General features: G+C 36.6%; 1 protein-coding gene and 1 long non-coding RNA gene across 5 annotated transcripts in view; one reads left to right on the top strand and one right to left on the bottom strand.

Moving 5' to 3' along the window:
- KIAA0825 (uncharacterized protein KIAA0825 homolog) overlaps window positions 1-3,345 on the top strand; it is a 382,383-nt gene extending 379,038 nt beyond the window's left edge. For all 3 annotated transcript variants that reach the window (XM_038532321.1, XM_038532322.1, XM_038532324.1), the window contains one exon: window positions 1,708-3,345. In XM_038532321.1, coding sequence (XP_038388249.1) covers window positions 1,708-1,825 — 118 coding nt within the window. In that variant the 3' untranslated portion in view covers window positions 1,826-3,345. The remainder of the gene's footprint in view (window positions 1-1,707) is intronic.
- The window catches only part of LOC106558567, a 109,605-nt gene that overhangs the window by 76,155 nt on the left and 17,360 nt on the right, over window positions 1-16,090 (bottom strand). The gene's annotated exons all lie outside the window — the stretch shown is intronic.

Raw genomic sequence — 16,090 nt, forward strand, 5'->3', positions numbered from 1 at the left:
TAAAGAGTGATACGTCAACTTTTTAAAACAATGCCTAAGACATATTACTATATAAGTATTTTCTGTTATTAATATTTTCCTGCTTGGAAGGAATTCAATCAAGATGCAAATGAATGATGCCCAAGTTCACCTATATAAAATAGGTAATGATAGTTTTTAATCTTTAAAATTCCATGAAAACAGTAGAAGGTAACCTTATGGACTAAATTTTAAATTTAAAAATACTTTCCAAAGGAGAAGGGCTCATCACCTGACTGAGCAGTGTAGTGATGAAAAATCTCTTTATCCTTAAAGTTGTTATTAAAACCTATATGACTAATGACCTAACTCTGACCATATGAGAACATATAGAGAAATTAAGACAACCATAAATAACGGTTTTTAGATTCAGCCAGGGTTGGGGCTAGGAAATGAGAATCCTAGGCAGACAATGATGAAGAAATGTAAATTAAACCGAAGTCTAATCTCTCAGATAATACCCTCTTATTCTCCACTCTTCCTTCCTCTTTCTTTATATAAACCACCTGCCATGGCTGGTCAGAGCATAGCAGATCAATACTCCCAAGAAAACCTGTGTGTGGGAACAAGGATCCTAATAGTAGTTTCCTACGTAAAATGCGATGCCTCTCTCTGCTTTCTTTTCAGTGAAGAAAACCAGAAAGATCCTACTACAAACTCCATATACTTTCTTCATGTACGATAGACTCTTATCCAGGAGTTCTGACTGTAATAAAATAGTGGGCTTCTGGAAACATTCAGTGAACAGCTCCTTGCTTGTTGTTAGAAATCTTAACCCCTTATAACTGAGGGTCTTTTAGGATATATATTTTTAGTATTGAAACATTGCATTTAATATCCTTTAGTAACAGTATATGATGGTGAATGTCTTTGGGGTTGTAGAATTAGGAGTGAAGAAGAGAAAAAATATATGTAGATGATTCAGTGTTTGATTGCTTGGTCAAGTGTGCCTTGGCCAGGCCTGAGGAAGTGGCAGATATGAGAGAGGACAGAGAAGGAGGAGTTAACCATACTTGGGTTATTGTGCTCTTTAAAGATTATATTCATAAACACTTCCATATTCTAACACTTTGTTAAATATCTCCCTATCACCCAAAATTAGGGTATTTAATCTCTCTTTTTTAGCCAATTCCCTATGGAATTTTGCTAGCAATTTGCTACTTTTCTTGGGTCATTTTAACTTGATTACTTCAAATGTGATTTTATTTCTAGGAATAGACTGACCTGCGTTTAAGGTATATTCAGTTTAGTTTGATACTCTTCTTGCTGCTCTAGTCTTCCTGGCAAATCTCTCTGCAACTTAAAGTCACTGATAAGCTAATCAGTGAGGAAGAATACTATACAAAATATATACTTACTAATTGCTAATTGTAGGTTTTATTTATATGCATGTATATCCATCCTAGTAAGGCATATACGTTTTTAAAATTAGCACATTTAAAACAATACTTTAAAACTTTACTCTGGAGTGGAACTGGTTTGACTCCACTTTCCCATTTTTCTGGCTCATTCTGCAGGAGCAGTGCCAGTGAAATTTGGTGCCCGAGAGGGAGTCAGTAAAAGAATAAACAAGGAGAAACAGATGCCTCAGTAAACCAATGACTACAAATATTCAAGCCTTGAATAACTGAGTGTTGACTATAGTTTGGAAGTTGCAAAAATACTAAGATGTGATTTTTTTTCTTTTAGATGGGAAATGAGAAAGGATGAAAGACTAGAAGAGGAAGAAAAAGCAATGCTGGAACATTTAAAACAATTTTGCACCATCCAGAACTCTTCTGCCTCAGATAACACAGAGGAACCATAATCTGCAGAAAACAGCAACAGCTTTATTTTAGGAAATAATCACATGTAATAGAGTAGGATTTTTACTACAGTCGGAATGAACCTCAGATGTGCTGTGAAGCATGAAACCAATAACTGAGTAATCTCTGAAATGAAAAGGAATACACCACATAAGGAATAAAGTGCTACATATTTTTTACTTTAAAAATAATTTCAAATGTTTTTCTTTCCTCAGTTGTTCTCTTTATATGATATAACTGCTGCCATCTCGTGTTCCCTTTGAATTATTTTTTCTTCTTCTTAGTCTTGAAGTATCTATGACAACAGACAAAATGTTTGGAAATCTTTTCCCTAAGGATTTTTAAATACAGCATTTGGATGTTAAGTTGAATGGAGTAACATAGCCCCTTGAGGGTCATCTTGAAAATTTCAATTTAATTTTATAGCTGTAGCCCAAGTTCAGGTGTTAGTCACTTTTAAAACCCACAAATGTACCAACCTCCTTTCCCAAAGCCTCTTCCTCATGCAGTTTATCTTAATCATAACCACAAAAACATTTTCCTGAAGAGTAACTTTAGTTCTATCTCTCCCTATAGTGGTTTTTCAAACATCACATTCAAACCTTCAGTCATATGCTTTCACATCCTACACCCAATGTCTCCTTATTCAGGCAACTGCTTGTCATCCTCTTGGTTCAAGCCAAATGCTTACCATTTTTCCCAGTCAGAAAGCATCTTTCTTCCAAAATAACATTCAAAACTCATTCCAACAATCCTGTAGTTTCTGTTACTTCTCTTATTTCTATTACATTCACACACACAACACACACACGCACAGGAAATGGAATGTGTTCTAGTGCCCTCTATGTCAAGTATTATTTACTATATCCTTACTATTAGTGCATGGTATTAGATTATAAAGACCTCAAAGGGCTTATAATATGAAGTCTCCCTTTTTAAAGGATTCCATACTCTCCCCAAACACCTGCTACAGAGTTACTCATGTAGTGGGCAATTAATAAACACAATTGTTTGAATGAAAGAAGACAACAAAGACAATTCAACTGTTTAGCAACCTTATGTGATATCTGGGAGAAGCCTTATCTATTTTAGACCATATGATATTGAACATCATGTTTCTGATATACTCAGATTGTCCATGTTCCCACATTCTGTGATTTTTATAAAATATGTGTAGGCTACATAATTTCCAAAGGAAAGTACTTATGCATTTTTCAAAAAGTAAAAGCTTAGAGTGCAGAGGAGGCCACCTTAGAAAATCTCTTGCATTATTTCCTACATAAAAACATATAAATGGCCATGTAGCTAGCTGCCTACCAAGTAACACATTTTATTTCTAAAAAATGTATTTTTGTTGGTCAGTATAATCATGAACCAAGCGTTTTGAGACATGGTTGAAATAATTTCTAAAAATTCTATACAGACTGGGGTGCCTGAGTGGCACAGTGGGTTAAAGTGTCTGATTCTTGGTTTCAGCTCAGGTCTTGATCTCAGGGTTGTGAGATCGAGCCCTGCCTCTGGCTCCACACTTAGTGCAGAGTCTGCTTGAGATTTTCTTCCTCTCCTTGCCCTCTGCCCCTCACCCCACTCATACTTGCTCTCTCCCTAAAATAAATTATATAAAAATTCTATACAGACCATTTTAAAATGGTAAATTTTTATGAGAAATGAACTTACCTATAAACAGTTACTATGATAATCAATTTAAGACAACATGACTTTCTTACTTCAGCTTTGTGATGGTCTGCATAAAACTGTATACTATATTTTATTAGAATAGGACATTAAAATAGAAAGTCAAAATAAGAATAAACTGAGCCAATAAACTAAATGATCTTATAAAGTAAGAGATTTCATATTTGGGTTCTTTGTCTTCCAGTAGATCTAAAGATCATCTTTTTAACACTTTTAATTGAATGTAAACATTTTTATAGTAATCCTGAAAAGTGGCTGACTTATTTCCTCTAGAAAAAAATATCTCTATGGCTCCATTTGAAAGGAAATTAGAATACTAAGGGGAGAATGAAATAGCTGGAAGAAAAGTGAAAAACAGAAAAGCTTGTGGATGAATTTTCTTCTTTTTTTTTTTTTTTTTTTTGAGAGAGAGAGACAGTGAGTGAGTGGTAGGGTGGTGCAGAGGAATCTCAAGCAGGCTCTAGGCCCAGCACACAGCTTGATATGGGGCTCACACATGACCCTGAGATCATGACCTGAGCTAAAATCAAGAATCAGTCACTTAACCAACTGAGCCACCCAGGTGCTCCCAGATGAATTCTCTTCTATATTTCCTTAGTGAAATTATTGCAGCTGTAAGTGGAATAAAATTTATAACTGGATATATTAAATGATAAGACAGTGATTTATCAGATCATTTTGACTTTATACTTAACATGTTTCTTAAAGTATAATAAGAATGGTATTTCAAAATGATTATTCTTCCTCATGTTTATTTTGCATTTGTGTAAGTTAACAACAGGAATAAAGCCTAATACTTTATAAGTCCCAATATGCTTATTACAAAAATATTATCTTCCTTCTGTGTTCTGTTTAACTCTATTTTTATGTAATTGTAAAGATGTATCTCTTTTATTATTGGTTTATCAGTTACTATGTGAAACAGTATGAACTAATTTTTAATAAAATTTAGATGATAATGTAGATTTCAGATATTTTGCATTTTTGTTATCTCTACCAAATATTCTTTATAGAATTATCTAGCAAGAAATATGAAAAATAAATAACTTATTTACTAATATGTGCTTACTCAAAGTATTCTATTATTCCATTTCATATATTTCTGAGTCACAGAGCTTCAGGCTGTTTGTAATTAGCATTTCTCATTATAAAAAATCTTTAAGAATTTTTTTTTACTTTTCATTATGCTTGAAATATTTCATAATTAAAAATATTTTAAAAGTAGAGGCACTTGGGTGGCTCAGTAGTTGGACATCTGCCTGTGGCTCAGGTCATGATCCTGGGGTCCTGAGATCGAGTCCCACATGAGTCTCCCTGTAGGGAGCATGCTTCTCCCTCTACCTATGTCTCTACTTCTCTGTATCTCTCACGAATAAATAAATAAAATCTTTAAAAAACTATATTCAGACTTCAACAGGAAAAAAATCTTGTTACGTGCTACAACATGGATGAACTTTGAGGACATTATGTTAAATGAAATAAGACAATCAGAAAACGACAAAGCATGTATGGTTCCTCTGACATGGGGTAGCTAAACTAGTCAAATTCATAGAGACAGAAAGTAGAATGGGGCCAGGGAAAAGAGTTGTATAATAAGTACAGAGTTTCAGTTTTACAAGACAGAAAAGTTCTGGATCTCTGTTTTACAACATGGTGAATATACTTAACTATACACTTAAAAAAGGTTAAGATGTAGATTTTATGTTACATGCTTTTTACCACACACACACACATACACACACACACTCCCCCAAACTTCTGTATGTAGAAATTCCACTGCAAAATATTCTTAACAAGATGCCTAAAAGCTCTTAAATTTTAATAGGCAACTATGAGACCAGTATATTCAGCATCAGCTATTATTCCACACAATGACAAAAACTATCTGCTGTACCTTTGAGAAATGTTTTCAACAGTACCATCAATAAGGCCGTAAACTCGGTTTCTCTAGAATTTAAATAATTCAGAACTTTATAGAACACTTTTCCTTTCAAAATATAATTATTTGCACAATTAAAGATCTGTACTAGTTACCTATGCACAAAATTACTGACAGAATTTAGCAGCTTAAAAAAATACACATTATTTCACAGTCTCTGTATGTCAAGTATTTGGGCATGGTTTAGGACATTACACAGCTACATTGAAAATATCAGCCAGAGCTGTAGTCTCATCAGAGGCTCAACTGGGGAAGGATTCACTTCAAAGTGCACATGGTTGTAGACAACATTCATTACCCTGCAGGCTATCAGACTCATGACCTCAGTTACTTGCCATGTGCATCTTCCCAAAATGGCCTCTTGCTTCCTCAAAGTCAGTAAGGGACAAAGAATTTACTTGCAAGGTCAATGTTACAACTGTATGTAAGGTAATCACACACACCATACACATTACATCACCCTTTAAGAAATTCTAATGGTCAAAAGCAAATCACTCATCTAGCCCGTGCTCAGGAGAAGGGATCACAGAATGGTATGAACGCAAGGAGGTGAGGCTGATGGGAACCACTCTGGAGTCTATCCACCATACATTGGGATTTAGGCGCTGAAATATCCTTTATGAGGATAACTATATTGAGAAGTGGAAGGAGCACTGGACTCAGTATAAAGAGCCAGCACTTAATTTTTATTGCCATTTTATCAAGCAGCTACAGTAAACCAGGCTGTATGCCAAAGACTCTATAAAACATAGCCAATTAAATCCTTCTAAGCCCCTATTGAGATTTGTATTGAGAGCCCTGTTTTAGATAATAAGAAAAGGAATTATGGAAATGTGAAGAAACTGACCCAGATCTTAAATAAAGATGCACAGTGAGGTTCTAGTTCAAGATGGCAATATAGAAAGATCTTGACTTCCTCTCATGGACACACTGAAACTAAAGCTCTACACGTGGAACAATTCCCTCTGTAAAAAAACCCTAAATACTAGCGAAGCAAAAAAAAAAAAAAAAAAATACTAGCGAAGCAACAGCTATACGTAAGACAACTGGAAAAAAAAAAAAAAAAAAAAAAAACCCACCACATCAAAGCAGGTAGGAAAGATTGAAACACATGCTCACCATAAAAACCTATCCCTCACTTGACAATCCACAATCAGGAGGGAATAAAAACCCACAGCCTTTCCCTAAAGAGTGAATGGTTTCAATGCCAAGTGGGGCATTTCAACTTTTAAGACCTTCTAACTAAGAAGTATGCCCCCAAAACATGTAGCTTTGAAACCCAACGCATCGTGTGTGTAAAAAGCATGTAACATAAGATCTATCTACATATATACACACACACAAGACATACCTGTCTACAGTGATCTGAGAGATGAGTCTTAATGGACTCATACACTCACACTTACCTGCCTCACATCCAGGCTCAGAAGCAGCTAATCATGCCCAAACTTTATGTGAATGAATCTCATTTGCTAATTTAAAAGCACCATAATGAATTTCACTCCTGAGTTTTTTTCAAAAGCCTAGGCTTTTCCCCATCACCAAAGTGGGCAGCATCATTACACCCTAGTTTGCTGCTCTCTAACCTGTAGGCATTATCTTTTTTTTTTTCTTTCCAGTGGGCACCACCTTTAGAAGCCTTTAATCTTACTCTCACCAGTGGGTACCATCTGCACATTCTCCCTTTGCTGGATTCAAGAGTGCCATTATCTCCCAGAGGGGAACTGTTAAACCTGTTTTGTACCCCACTTTTTATGAATGCCAACCAGGGGATGCTCTTTCTTTGCATGATGGTGGAGTCAGGGGCCAGGCTGTGTTCCTGGATCCTATGGGACTGACAATTGAAGAGACCATTCTTGGCAGATTACCACCTCCAAGGCACTACACAGAGAGCAGATAACCATCTCCCCACCTCCACCAACAACACATACCAACCTTTCTGAGGAGGCGGCCTAACTGCTTGTTTGGAGCTTGGGGCTAAGAGGCGGGCTTTTGCTTTGGCACACATCTAAGGTCCATGGAGAAGCTCTCAGGGAATGGAGGACAGTAAATGAAATCTTTGTGCTCTCTGCTTCAACTCCAGCTCACTGTTATCTCCCAGAAAGAAGCTTATGTCCCTGTCTGGCACCACAGTTTTTGTGGCTGCCATCAGGATTCACCTCTGTATCACCTGACTCTGGTAGTCAGTGGGGCTTGGGGCTGATGGTCATGGTTCCCATAGGAAAACAAGCAATGGAGAAGGAGTTCTTAAACAGCTTCCACTCCCAAAACATAGAAAAGGGAAAAGGGGCCAGGAGCTCATTCTTTTATGAAAAAGGCTTATTAGTTTATCACCTGAGGGGCAGGCTTCTAATTCAAAATATATCTCAGGGCTATCTGTAATCTTTTCCAGAGACCTTGAAAGGTGGACACTATCTTCTTACTGTCCATCTACTATGCACCAGAGCACCAGTATCTCCTGGAATACTGATCTAATGAAGTGATTTTACTTCCAGTGCTCTGGTCTTTTCTGCCCCATGACTGCCTGGCTCTGGTGGCCAGAGGATGCTTATGTCCTTGGGTCTCGTAGGACTGTAACAATCAGAGAGACAATTCTTGGCAAGCTAGCAGCCTAAGGGCACAGCAGAGACAGAAGCCTAAAACATATTTCCAGAATTTCTGTGAAAGAGGCCTTTTGCTTGTCCTAGAGTTTCAGTCTGAAGGGCAGGCTTCTGGTCTGGCACATCTAAACTATGGAGATGCTCACAGGTAGCACAGGCCAGGAGACACTCTCCTCAGCCTTGCTATAGCTTGCCAGTATCTCCCAGAAAGGAGCTTATACACTCATCTGGAGCCCTAATTTTTGAAACTTCTACCCAGAGAAACTCTTCTAGATACCCTGGCTCTGGTAGCAACTCGAGCTTATATTTGATAACTTTAAAACTTGCTGCTTGAGGGACTAGCTTCCCATCAGCCAGAGATGAATCAACAAAGAAACATCAACCTTGAACATCACATTAGACCAGATGGACTTAATGGATATATACGAATTCCATCCAACAACAGTGTACACAATCTTCTCAAATGCACATGGAACACTCTCCAGGAAAGATCAAAGATTAAGTCATAAGAAAAGTCTTAATAAATTAAATAATACTGAAGTCACATCAAGCATCTTTTCTGATCACATGGTATAAGACTAGAAACCAATTACAAGAAGAAACTAGAAAATTTACGAATATGTGGTAAACAACATGCTACTGAACAACCAATGAATCAAAGAAATCAAGACAAATAAAAAACCAGATTGAGACAAATGAAAATGAAAATTCAAGATACCAAAACTTATGGGATTTAGCAAAAGAAGTTCTAAGGGGAAGTTCATAGTGATAAATGCCTATTTCAAGGTCAAGAAAAATCTCAGATAAGCACACTAACTTTACACATCAAGGAACTAGAAAACGAAACACAAACAAAATCTAAAATTAGTAGAAAGAAGGAAATAATAAAAACCAGAAAAAAATAAAATAGAAACTAAAAAGTCAGTGGAAAAGATGAATGAAACTAAGATCTGATTCTTTGAAAGGATAAAGAAAATTAATGAAACTTTAGCCTAAGAAAAAGAGAGGTCTCAATAAATATACTACAAATTAAAGAGACTTTATAACAGATAAAACAAAAATACAAATGACCTTAAGAGATTACCAAGAAAAATTACACATCAACAGATTTGGCAGTCTAGGAAAAATATGTATAAATTTCTTAAAAACAAAAAACAAAACAAGAACAACAAAAAACTACTAAGACTGACTCATGAAGAAATAGAGTGTGAAAAGACCAATTGCTGGTAAGGTGATGAATGCAGTAATCAAAAACTTTCTGATAACCAAAAGTCCAGGACCAGACAGACTCACTGCTAAATAACATCAAACATCCAAAGAAGAATTTATACCAATCCTTCTCAAACTCTTCCAAAAAAAGAAGAGGGAACGCTTTCAAACTCATTTTACAAGGCCATCATTACCCTGATACCATAAACTGAGAAGGATTCCACAAAAATATTATAGTCTAAATTCTCTTATGAGTATAATAGCAAAAATCTTCAATAAGATATTAGCAAATTAAAAAAAAAGATATTAGCAAATTAAGTTCAACAAGGGTTGAGTTATTCCAGGGATACAAGGAAGGTTGGACATCTGCAAATTAATCAACATGATATACCACATTAACAAAATGAAAGATAAAAATTAAGATCATCTCAATAGTTACAGAAAAAGCATTTGACTGAATTCACCATCCATTTGTGATAAAAACTGGGTACAGTGGGAATGTACCTCAACATAACAAAGGCCAGATATGACAAGTCCACCACTTACATACTCGAAATCAGGAACAAGACAATGATGCATACTCCCACCACTTTTATTCAACATAGTATTGGAAGTCCTAACCACAGCAATTAGGCAAGGAAAGAAAAAAAGCCATCCAAATTAGAAAGGAAGTAAAATTATCACTATTTGCAGATGATGTAATGTTATATAAAGAAATCCTAAAGACTATACCAAGAAAGTTTCTGAACTCATCAACAAATTAATAAAGCTGCATGATATAAAATCAATAAGCAAAAATGTGTTGCATTTCTATACATTAATAATGAACTATAAGAGAAATAAAGAAATCCCTTTACAATGCCCTCAAAAAGAATAAAATACCTAGAAATAAATTAATCCCCAAAAGTACAAGATCTGTGCATTCAGAACTATAAGCCATCAATAAAATAAATTGAAAAAGACACAAATGGAGATATATTTTATGCAAATGGATTAAAATAGTTAACACTGTTAAAATGTCCATAATTCCCCAATCTATAGAATCAATGTAATCCCTATAAAAGTACTAATGATATTTTTCGCAAAAATAGAATGAACAATCCTACAATTTGAACAAAACCATAAAAGACTTTTTGAATATCAAAAGCAATCTTGAAAAAGAATACAAAGCTGGAGTTATATTTCCTGATTTCAACTTCTATTACAAACTATAGTTATCAAAACAGTATGGCACTGGTATTAGAAGAGGCACAAAGAACAATGGAACAGACTAGAGGCCAGAAATAAACCCATACTTATATGGTTAATTAGTTTATAACAAAGAAGCCAACAACATACAATGGAAAATGAACAGTCTCTTCAATAGTGTTGGTAAAAGTGGGCAGTCACATGCAAGAGTAAAACTGGAGCCTTATTTTATACCATAAACAAAAATCAACCCAAACCATAAAACTTCTTTCTTTTCTTCTCCTCTCCTCTCCTTTCTTCCTTCCTTATTGGCAGGAGGGGCAGAGGCATAGGGAGAGAGAATTTTAAGCAGGTTCCATGCCCAGTGCAGAGTCCAACAGAGGGCTCAATCTCACAACCCTGAGATCATGACCTGAGCCAAAATCAAAAGTTGGACGTCAAACAAGGAGTTACCCAGGTACCCTCCAAATCATAAAACTTCTAATAGAAAAATAAAACTGGTCAGTTCCTTGATATGTCTTTGCAATAATTTTTTGAATTTGGCACCAAAAGCAAAGGCAACAAAAGTAAAAATAAATAAGACTACATGAAACTAAAAATCTACACAGCAAAGGAAACCATCAAAAGGAAAAGGCAAACTATTGAATGGGAGATAATATTTGCATCTTATATATCTGATGAGGAGTTAATATCCAAAATATTTTAAAATTCATACAACTCAATAACAAAAAAATTCTGATTGAGATGAACAGAAAATCTGAATAGTTTTCCAAAGAAATACAGATCACCAAGAGGTACATGAAAAGATGCTCAACATAAGTAATCAGGAAAATGCAAATTGAAATCACAATGAGATATTACGTCATACCTGCTAGAATGCTTACTATCAAGAAAAAAAGGACAAAACATAACTAGTGTTGGTAAGGATGTGGAGCATCCTTATCCACTGTTGATGGGAATGCAGCTACTATGGAAAACAGTATGGAAGTTTGTCAAGTGATTAAAAATAGAAATACCATAAGATCTAGCAAGCCACTTCTGGGCATTTGAAGAAAATTAAAGCACTAACTACAACAACATAGAAGCCCTTTTTCACTCCAGCATTATTTATAATAGTCAAGACATCGAAACAATCTTAAGTGTCTAGTGATAGATTAATGGATTGAACGATTAATAGATTAATGGATAAAGAAAATGTACACACACACACACACACACACAAACATGAATAGTATTCAGCCATAAAAACGAGTGAAATCTTGTCGTTTGTGACAAAACTGATGATCTTTTCTCAGAGAAAAAGAAATACTGCATGATCTCTTTTTTTTTTTTTTTTTTTTTTTGTGGACTCTAAAACAAACAAAACACAAGCTCCTAGATAGAGAAGACAGATTAGTGATTGCAGACATGGGACTACATGAGGGTAAAATTAGTCAAAAGGCATACAATTTAAGTTATAAAATAAGACATAGAGTTGTAATATGCAGCACAACTATATTTAAATATATTGTATTTCATATTTGAAAGATGCTGAGAGTGAATCTTAAAAATTCTTATCACAAGAAAAAAGTCTTTTTAATTGTGCATAGTGAAGGATGTTAACTAGACTTTTTGTGGTAATAATCTCACAGTATATACAAATACCAAATAATTATGTTGTGTACCTGAAACTGATATGCTGTTGTATTTGAATTATATGTCAATTAAAAAAAAAAAGAGATGCACAGCAAAGTCCAGGCTTTAATGCTTCACCTCTAACCCAACCACATAGTATTAATAAGTGAAATATAACAAATAAAAACTCAAAATATTGAAGCTGGGATCAAAAGTAAAATTCACACACCAGAAATAAAAAGAGACTACAGCTGTCCCAAACTGCACACTTAGGATTGACTTCCAGCATAATAGCTTGAGAAACTTCACTGACCCAATCCCCTAAAGAAGAGTTTAAAAACAAAAATTTAAAAATATATTCAAGGGCTCTGGAAATGGCCCTTATGCAAACAACAAGTAAAAAAGTATCTACCCCAGAAAAAAATCTACAAAAATTTGGTCAGAAAGGCTAGAGTATGTGGTATCTGAACCAAGACCACTCCCTTTCTAATTGCTTCCAATGAGGCAAAGACTCCATTTCAAAAGGTTGCAGCAAAGAACACAGAGTTCCCTCTCCCCAACCCCTTCAATCTGAGGACTTTCTTCCTGAAAAGAACAGGATTTCAACACTTCTTATCTTGCCCTCAACTATCTGGTGCTGAGGCTAAGTCCCTGGCAATTGCAGTCAAGAAGTGAGGGCTCTCTTCTGTTCAGGGAAAGTCTGTCTTAGGTGTGGTACCCAGATCATCTTTTATCTGCTCAGGAAACAGTGGTTCCACTATGAAAAGAAAATTTTTGTGATGTCGAATTTACTAATCTTTTATTTTATGGTTCATACTTTTTGTAACTTAAGAAATATTTTCCCGTCCCAAAGACATGAAGTTACTATATTCCCCAAATGCTTTACTGTTTTTACCATTTGTATTTAGGTGTATGAACCATTTTGAACTTTTTATATAGGTAAGAGGTCAAGGTCTTCTTTTGTGTCTTTAAGGATATAAGTACTTTATTTCAACAAATTTTCCCATGCTTAAATTTTGCAATCTTTTGTTGATACTGTTTGCTATGAATAGGACTGGGCTGATGTTATTTAATATCTTAAAGAGTTACTTTTTAAGAACTGTAATGAACCTTGAAATGTATTGTTGAAAATATTCCATCAATAGTTTTTCAGTCCCGGGATTGGTGTTGTAAGAACACAGACTGAAGGGACCTTCAGTAGAGGCAAATGGCAGTGTTGCTGGACCGTAGTAAGGAATATTAAGACAATGACAAAAAGAGGGTGGGCGGAATACAGACCACACAGACCAACCTATACCTAAGTGTACTCTATTGCAGGATTCTCAGGAACCAGACAAATAGAAGGTCACTTTAATGGATTACAATAAGAACCCAAAGGATGGTTGAGGACAGAGGCTCCTGTCGTACCTACATTACTTAAATTTCTCCTACATTGAATAATATCTTGAGAAGGGAGAGTAGAAAGGGGGCAAATGTCAGATGATGGACAGTTTAGTCATTAGATCGAGTAAACATTCACAAAAAAATAATTTTAAACTAGAAAAGAAGACTAGCTTTAACTGGTAAAATTAAGGGTTAACAACAACAACAACAAAAAAAACCCCAAAACTACCCTAACAGAAACAAGAGCTACAAAACAAGATGAGATCAGTTACAGAAAATAATGTTACTGCACATATGAATTGTGTTGTGCTATATGTTGTATTTGGCTCTAAGGTGGTTAAGTACGATTATAGCTAAGAGTTACACAAGTTCAAGATGTTTCACCTTAGGCAACAAAATCTACAAGCTGAATTGGCTACCTTTAAAACAAACAGAAAAAATAAAAATAAAAAAAGTAAACCAAATAGAAAAGAAAAGGAAGAAGGTTTTTTTGTGTGTAGGTATTTCATGTTGTGCCGAGACAGTCTTAAAAATAACAGGAATGGAATTGGTGGGTCACTGCAGTTGCATTGCTCCCTGGAGGACACTACGGTCCTAGGACTAGAGAAGGGAGAGGCAAAATTTGCTTGGCATTCCCCAACTAAAGAGCTTTTGTAGAGGACATTGACAATAAATAGCCTTCAAACTTCCACAGAGTTCTGCTTTCTTCAACAAATTCTTACTCTAGGAACTACAATTTTTAAAGCAGATGTAAAGGTTAAGAAAGTTATTTAGATAGTATATATCCATTTTATTAGAAAATTCCTAAAGCAATAGGATGCAACTTTCAATCACTGAAGGAAGCTTTGGTTTCAAGATTGCCGCCTGAACAGAAACAAGTATCTTGGGCTTAGATATATTTGGATTCTTTTGTCCAGGCTAACATGCTCAGAATGGTTCCTCATAGAAACTGAGCAATATGTTTGGGAAATGTCTTCCTGGAAATAACGTGGATGTTAAGGCCTAAAGCAGAGACTGCTAATTGTACTTACAACATCCATTCTCCTTGTTTTATAAAGCACACACTCACCTCAAATCAAGATCATAGTTTCCAAGGAAGAATTAAGATGGTGGAGTAGTGTGGGAACCTTGGGCTTGCTCCTTCCTTGAAGACAGCTACATCAGCATCAGAAATTCATCTGAGGATTAAGATAGCAATCTATACAATTAGAGGGACAGAACAAGGTAGCTGCAAGGTTTGGAGACCTGAACTGGAGGAGAGAAAAGCCGCAGTTGCATGCAGCGGGTAGGAGCCCTTTTTGCAGAGAAGACGAGTTGGGAGGACATGGAGAGAGATCAGTGTGTTGGGATCATGCAAGAAAAACAGGACCACTGACTGAGGAATCGAGAGGAATTGACTATGGTAAGCTTTTTTTGTAAATTGTGGAGCCCAAATTCTGAGGTTTTAGAAGTCCACACCATTCACTGGAATCAAGCTGGGCGGGCAGTGGTGGTCCTGGGGGGAGGGAGGTAGGAGGCTTGAGAGTGGATGGTGGACAGCCTGGTGTGGTGATCCCTGGGGTTGTACTGTGAGAAAACATCCTCCTTTCTGGATACATTTGGAAAAGCGTAGATTCACTCTCAAGGACAAGGACCCCGTGATGCCATTGAGCAGCCATTCAACCGCAGGGGACAGAGGACAGAGGCACGGGCAGAGGGCAGATAACATGATTGCAGCTTTTTGCTGTGCTGCACCATAGACTCCAGGCACCTTCAAGGCCATGCGACTGCTTTTCTGGGACAGAGTGGTGCTGGGGGCAGTGCTGCAAGGTTCTCCTGGGTGGGGTAGAGGAGGGAGTGGGCATGCCTTGGTAGGTCCTTTAAGATTTGGAGTTTTGAATCCTAGCCCTCCACTAGAGATAAACTGTGAGAGAACTGTGGTGCCCAGTGCAGAGGGCAGATAACTCATTTACAGCTTTTCACATGGTGCACCATAAACTCAAGAAACCATCCCAGCTTTTCTGGGATAGAGCAGCACAAAGCTCTTCTCCCCTGGGGTCCAATCCTTGCCAGAACATTTCAGATTTGGAGTTTTGAGTTCCAGTTGCACACCAGAAATAAAGCACAGGAGTACTGTGGTGCCAGACTTGCCAAAGGCCCAGGCTCGGACATGTTGAGGGCAGGGAACTGACAGATGTTTGGGCCACAAAAAGGAGGATTGTTCGCTTTTCTGTGAGGGCCTCCTGAAGAGCAGAAGCTGCCAGTTCCCCTCCCCAGGGATAAGAGGGCAAGGGTGATGCCATCTTCTACCACCACTGCCCCTCCTTGCCAACCAGCATCATTGGATTTCAGGGAGAAACACAGCACCCCTAGGGGATGCTGGAGCTACTTACACCAAACCCCACCCACCATGGCCACAGGAGCATCTTTCCTAGGACAGGTCAGAACTGTGAGCCAGGGCAGTGGGCCTCTCTACCATGGGAACAACACAGGTCCCATGCATGTACTTTTTAAATTTTTTCCTTTTTTCCTTGAATCAGGCTTATAGTTCTTTGTTTGCTTGTTTAAATTTCCCCTTTTCTAATTTTTTTTTGGATTAGGCGTTTCTTCTTTTTTCTGTCCTTTTTTTTGGAATCAAACTTATAGTTGTTTCTTCTTTT

The sequence above is a fragment of the Canis lupus genome, chromosome 3 (assembly GCF_011100685.1).
Source record: "Canis lupus familiaris isolate Mischka breed German Shepherd chromosome 3, alternate assembly UU_Cfam_GSD_1.0, whole genome shotgun sequence".
Taxonomy (NCBI): domain Eukaryota; kingdom Metazoa; phylum Chordata; class Mammalia; order Carnivora; family Canidae; genus Canis; species Canis lupus.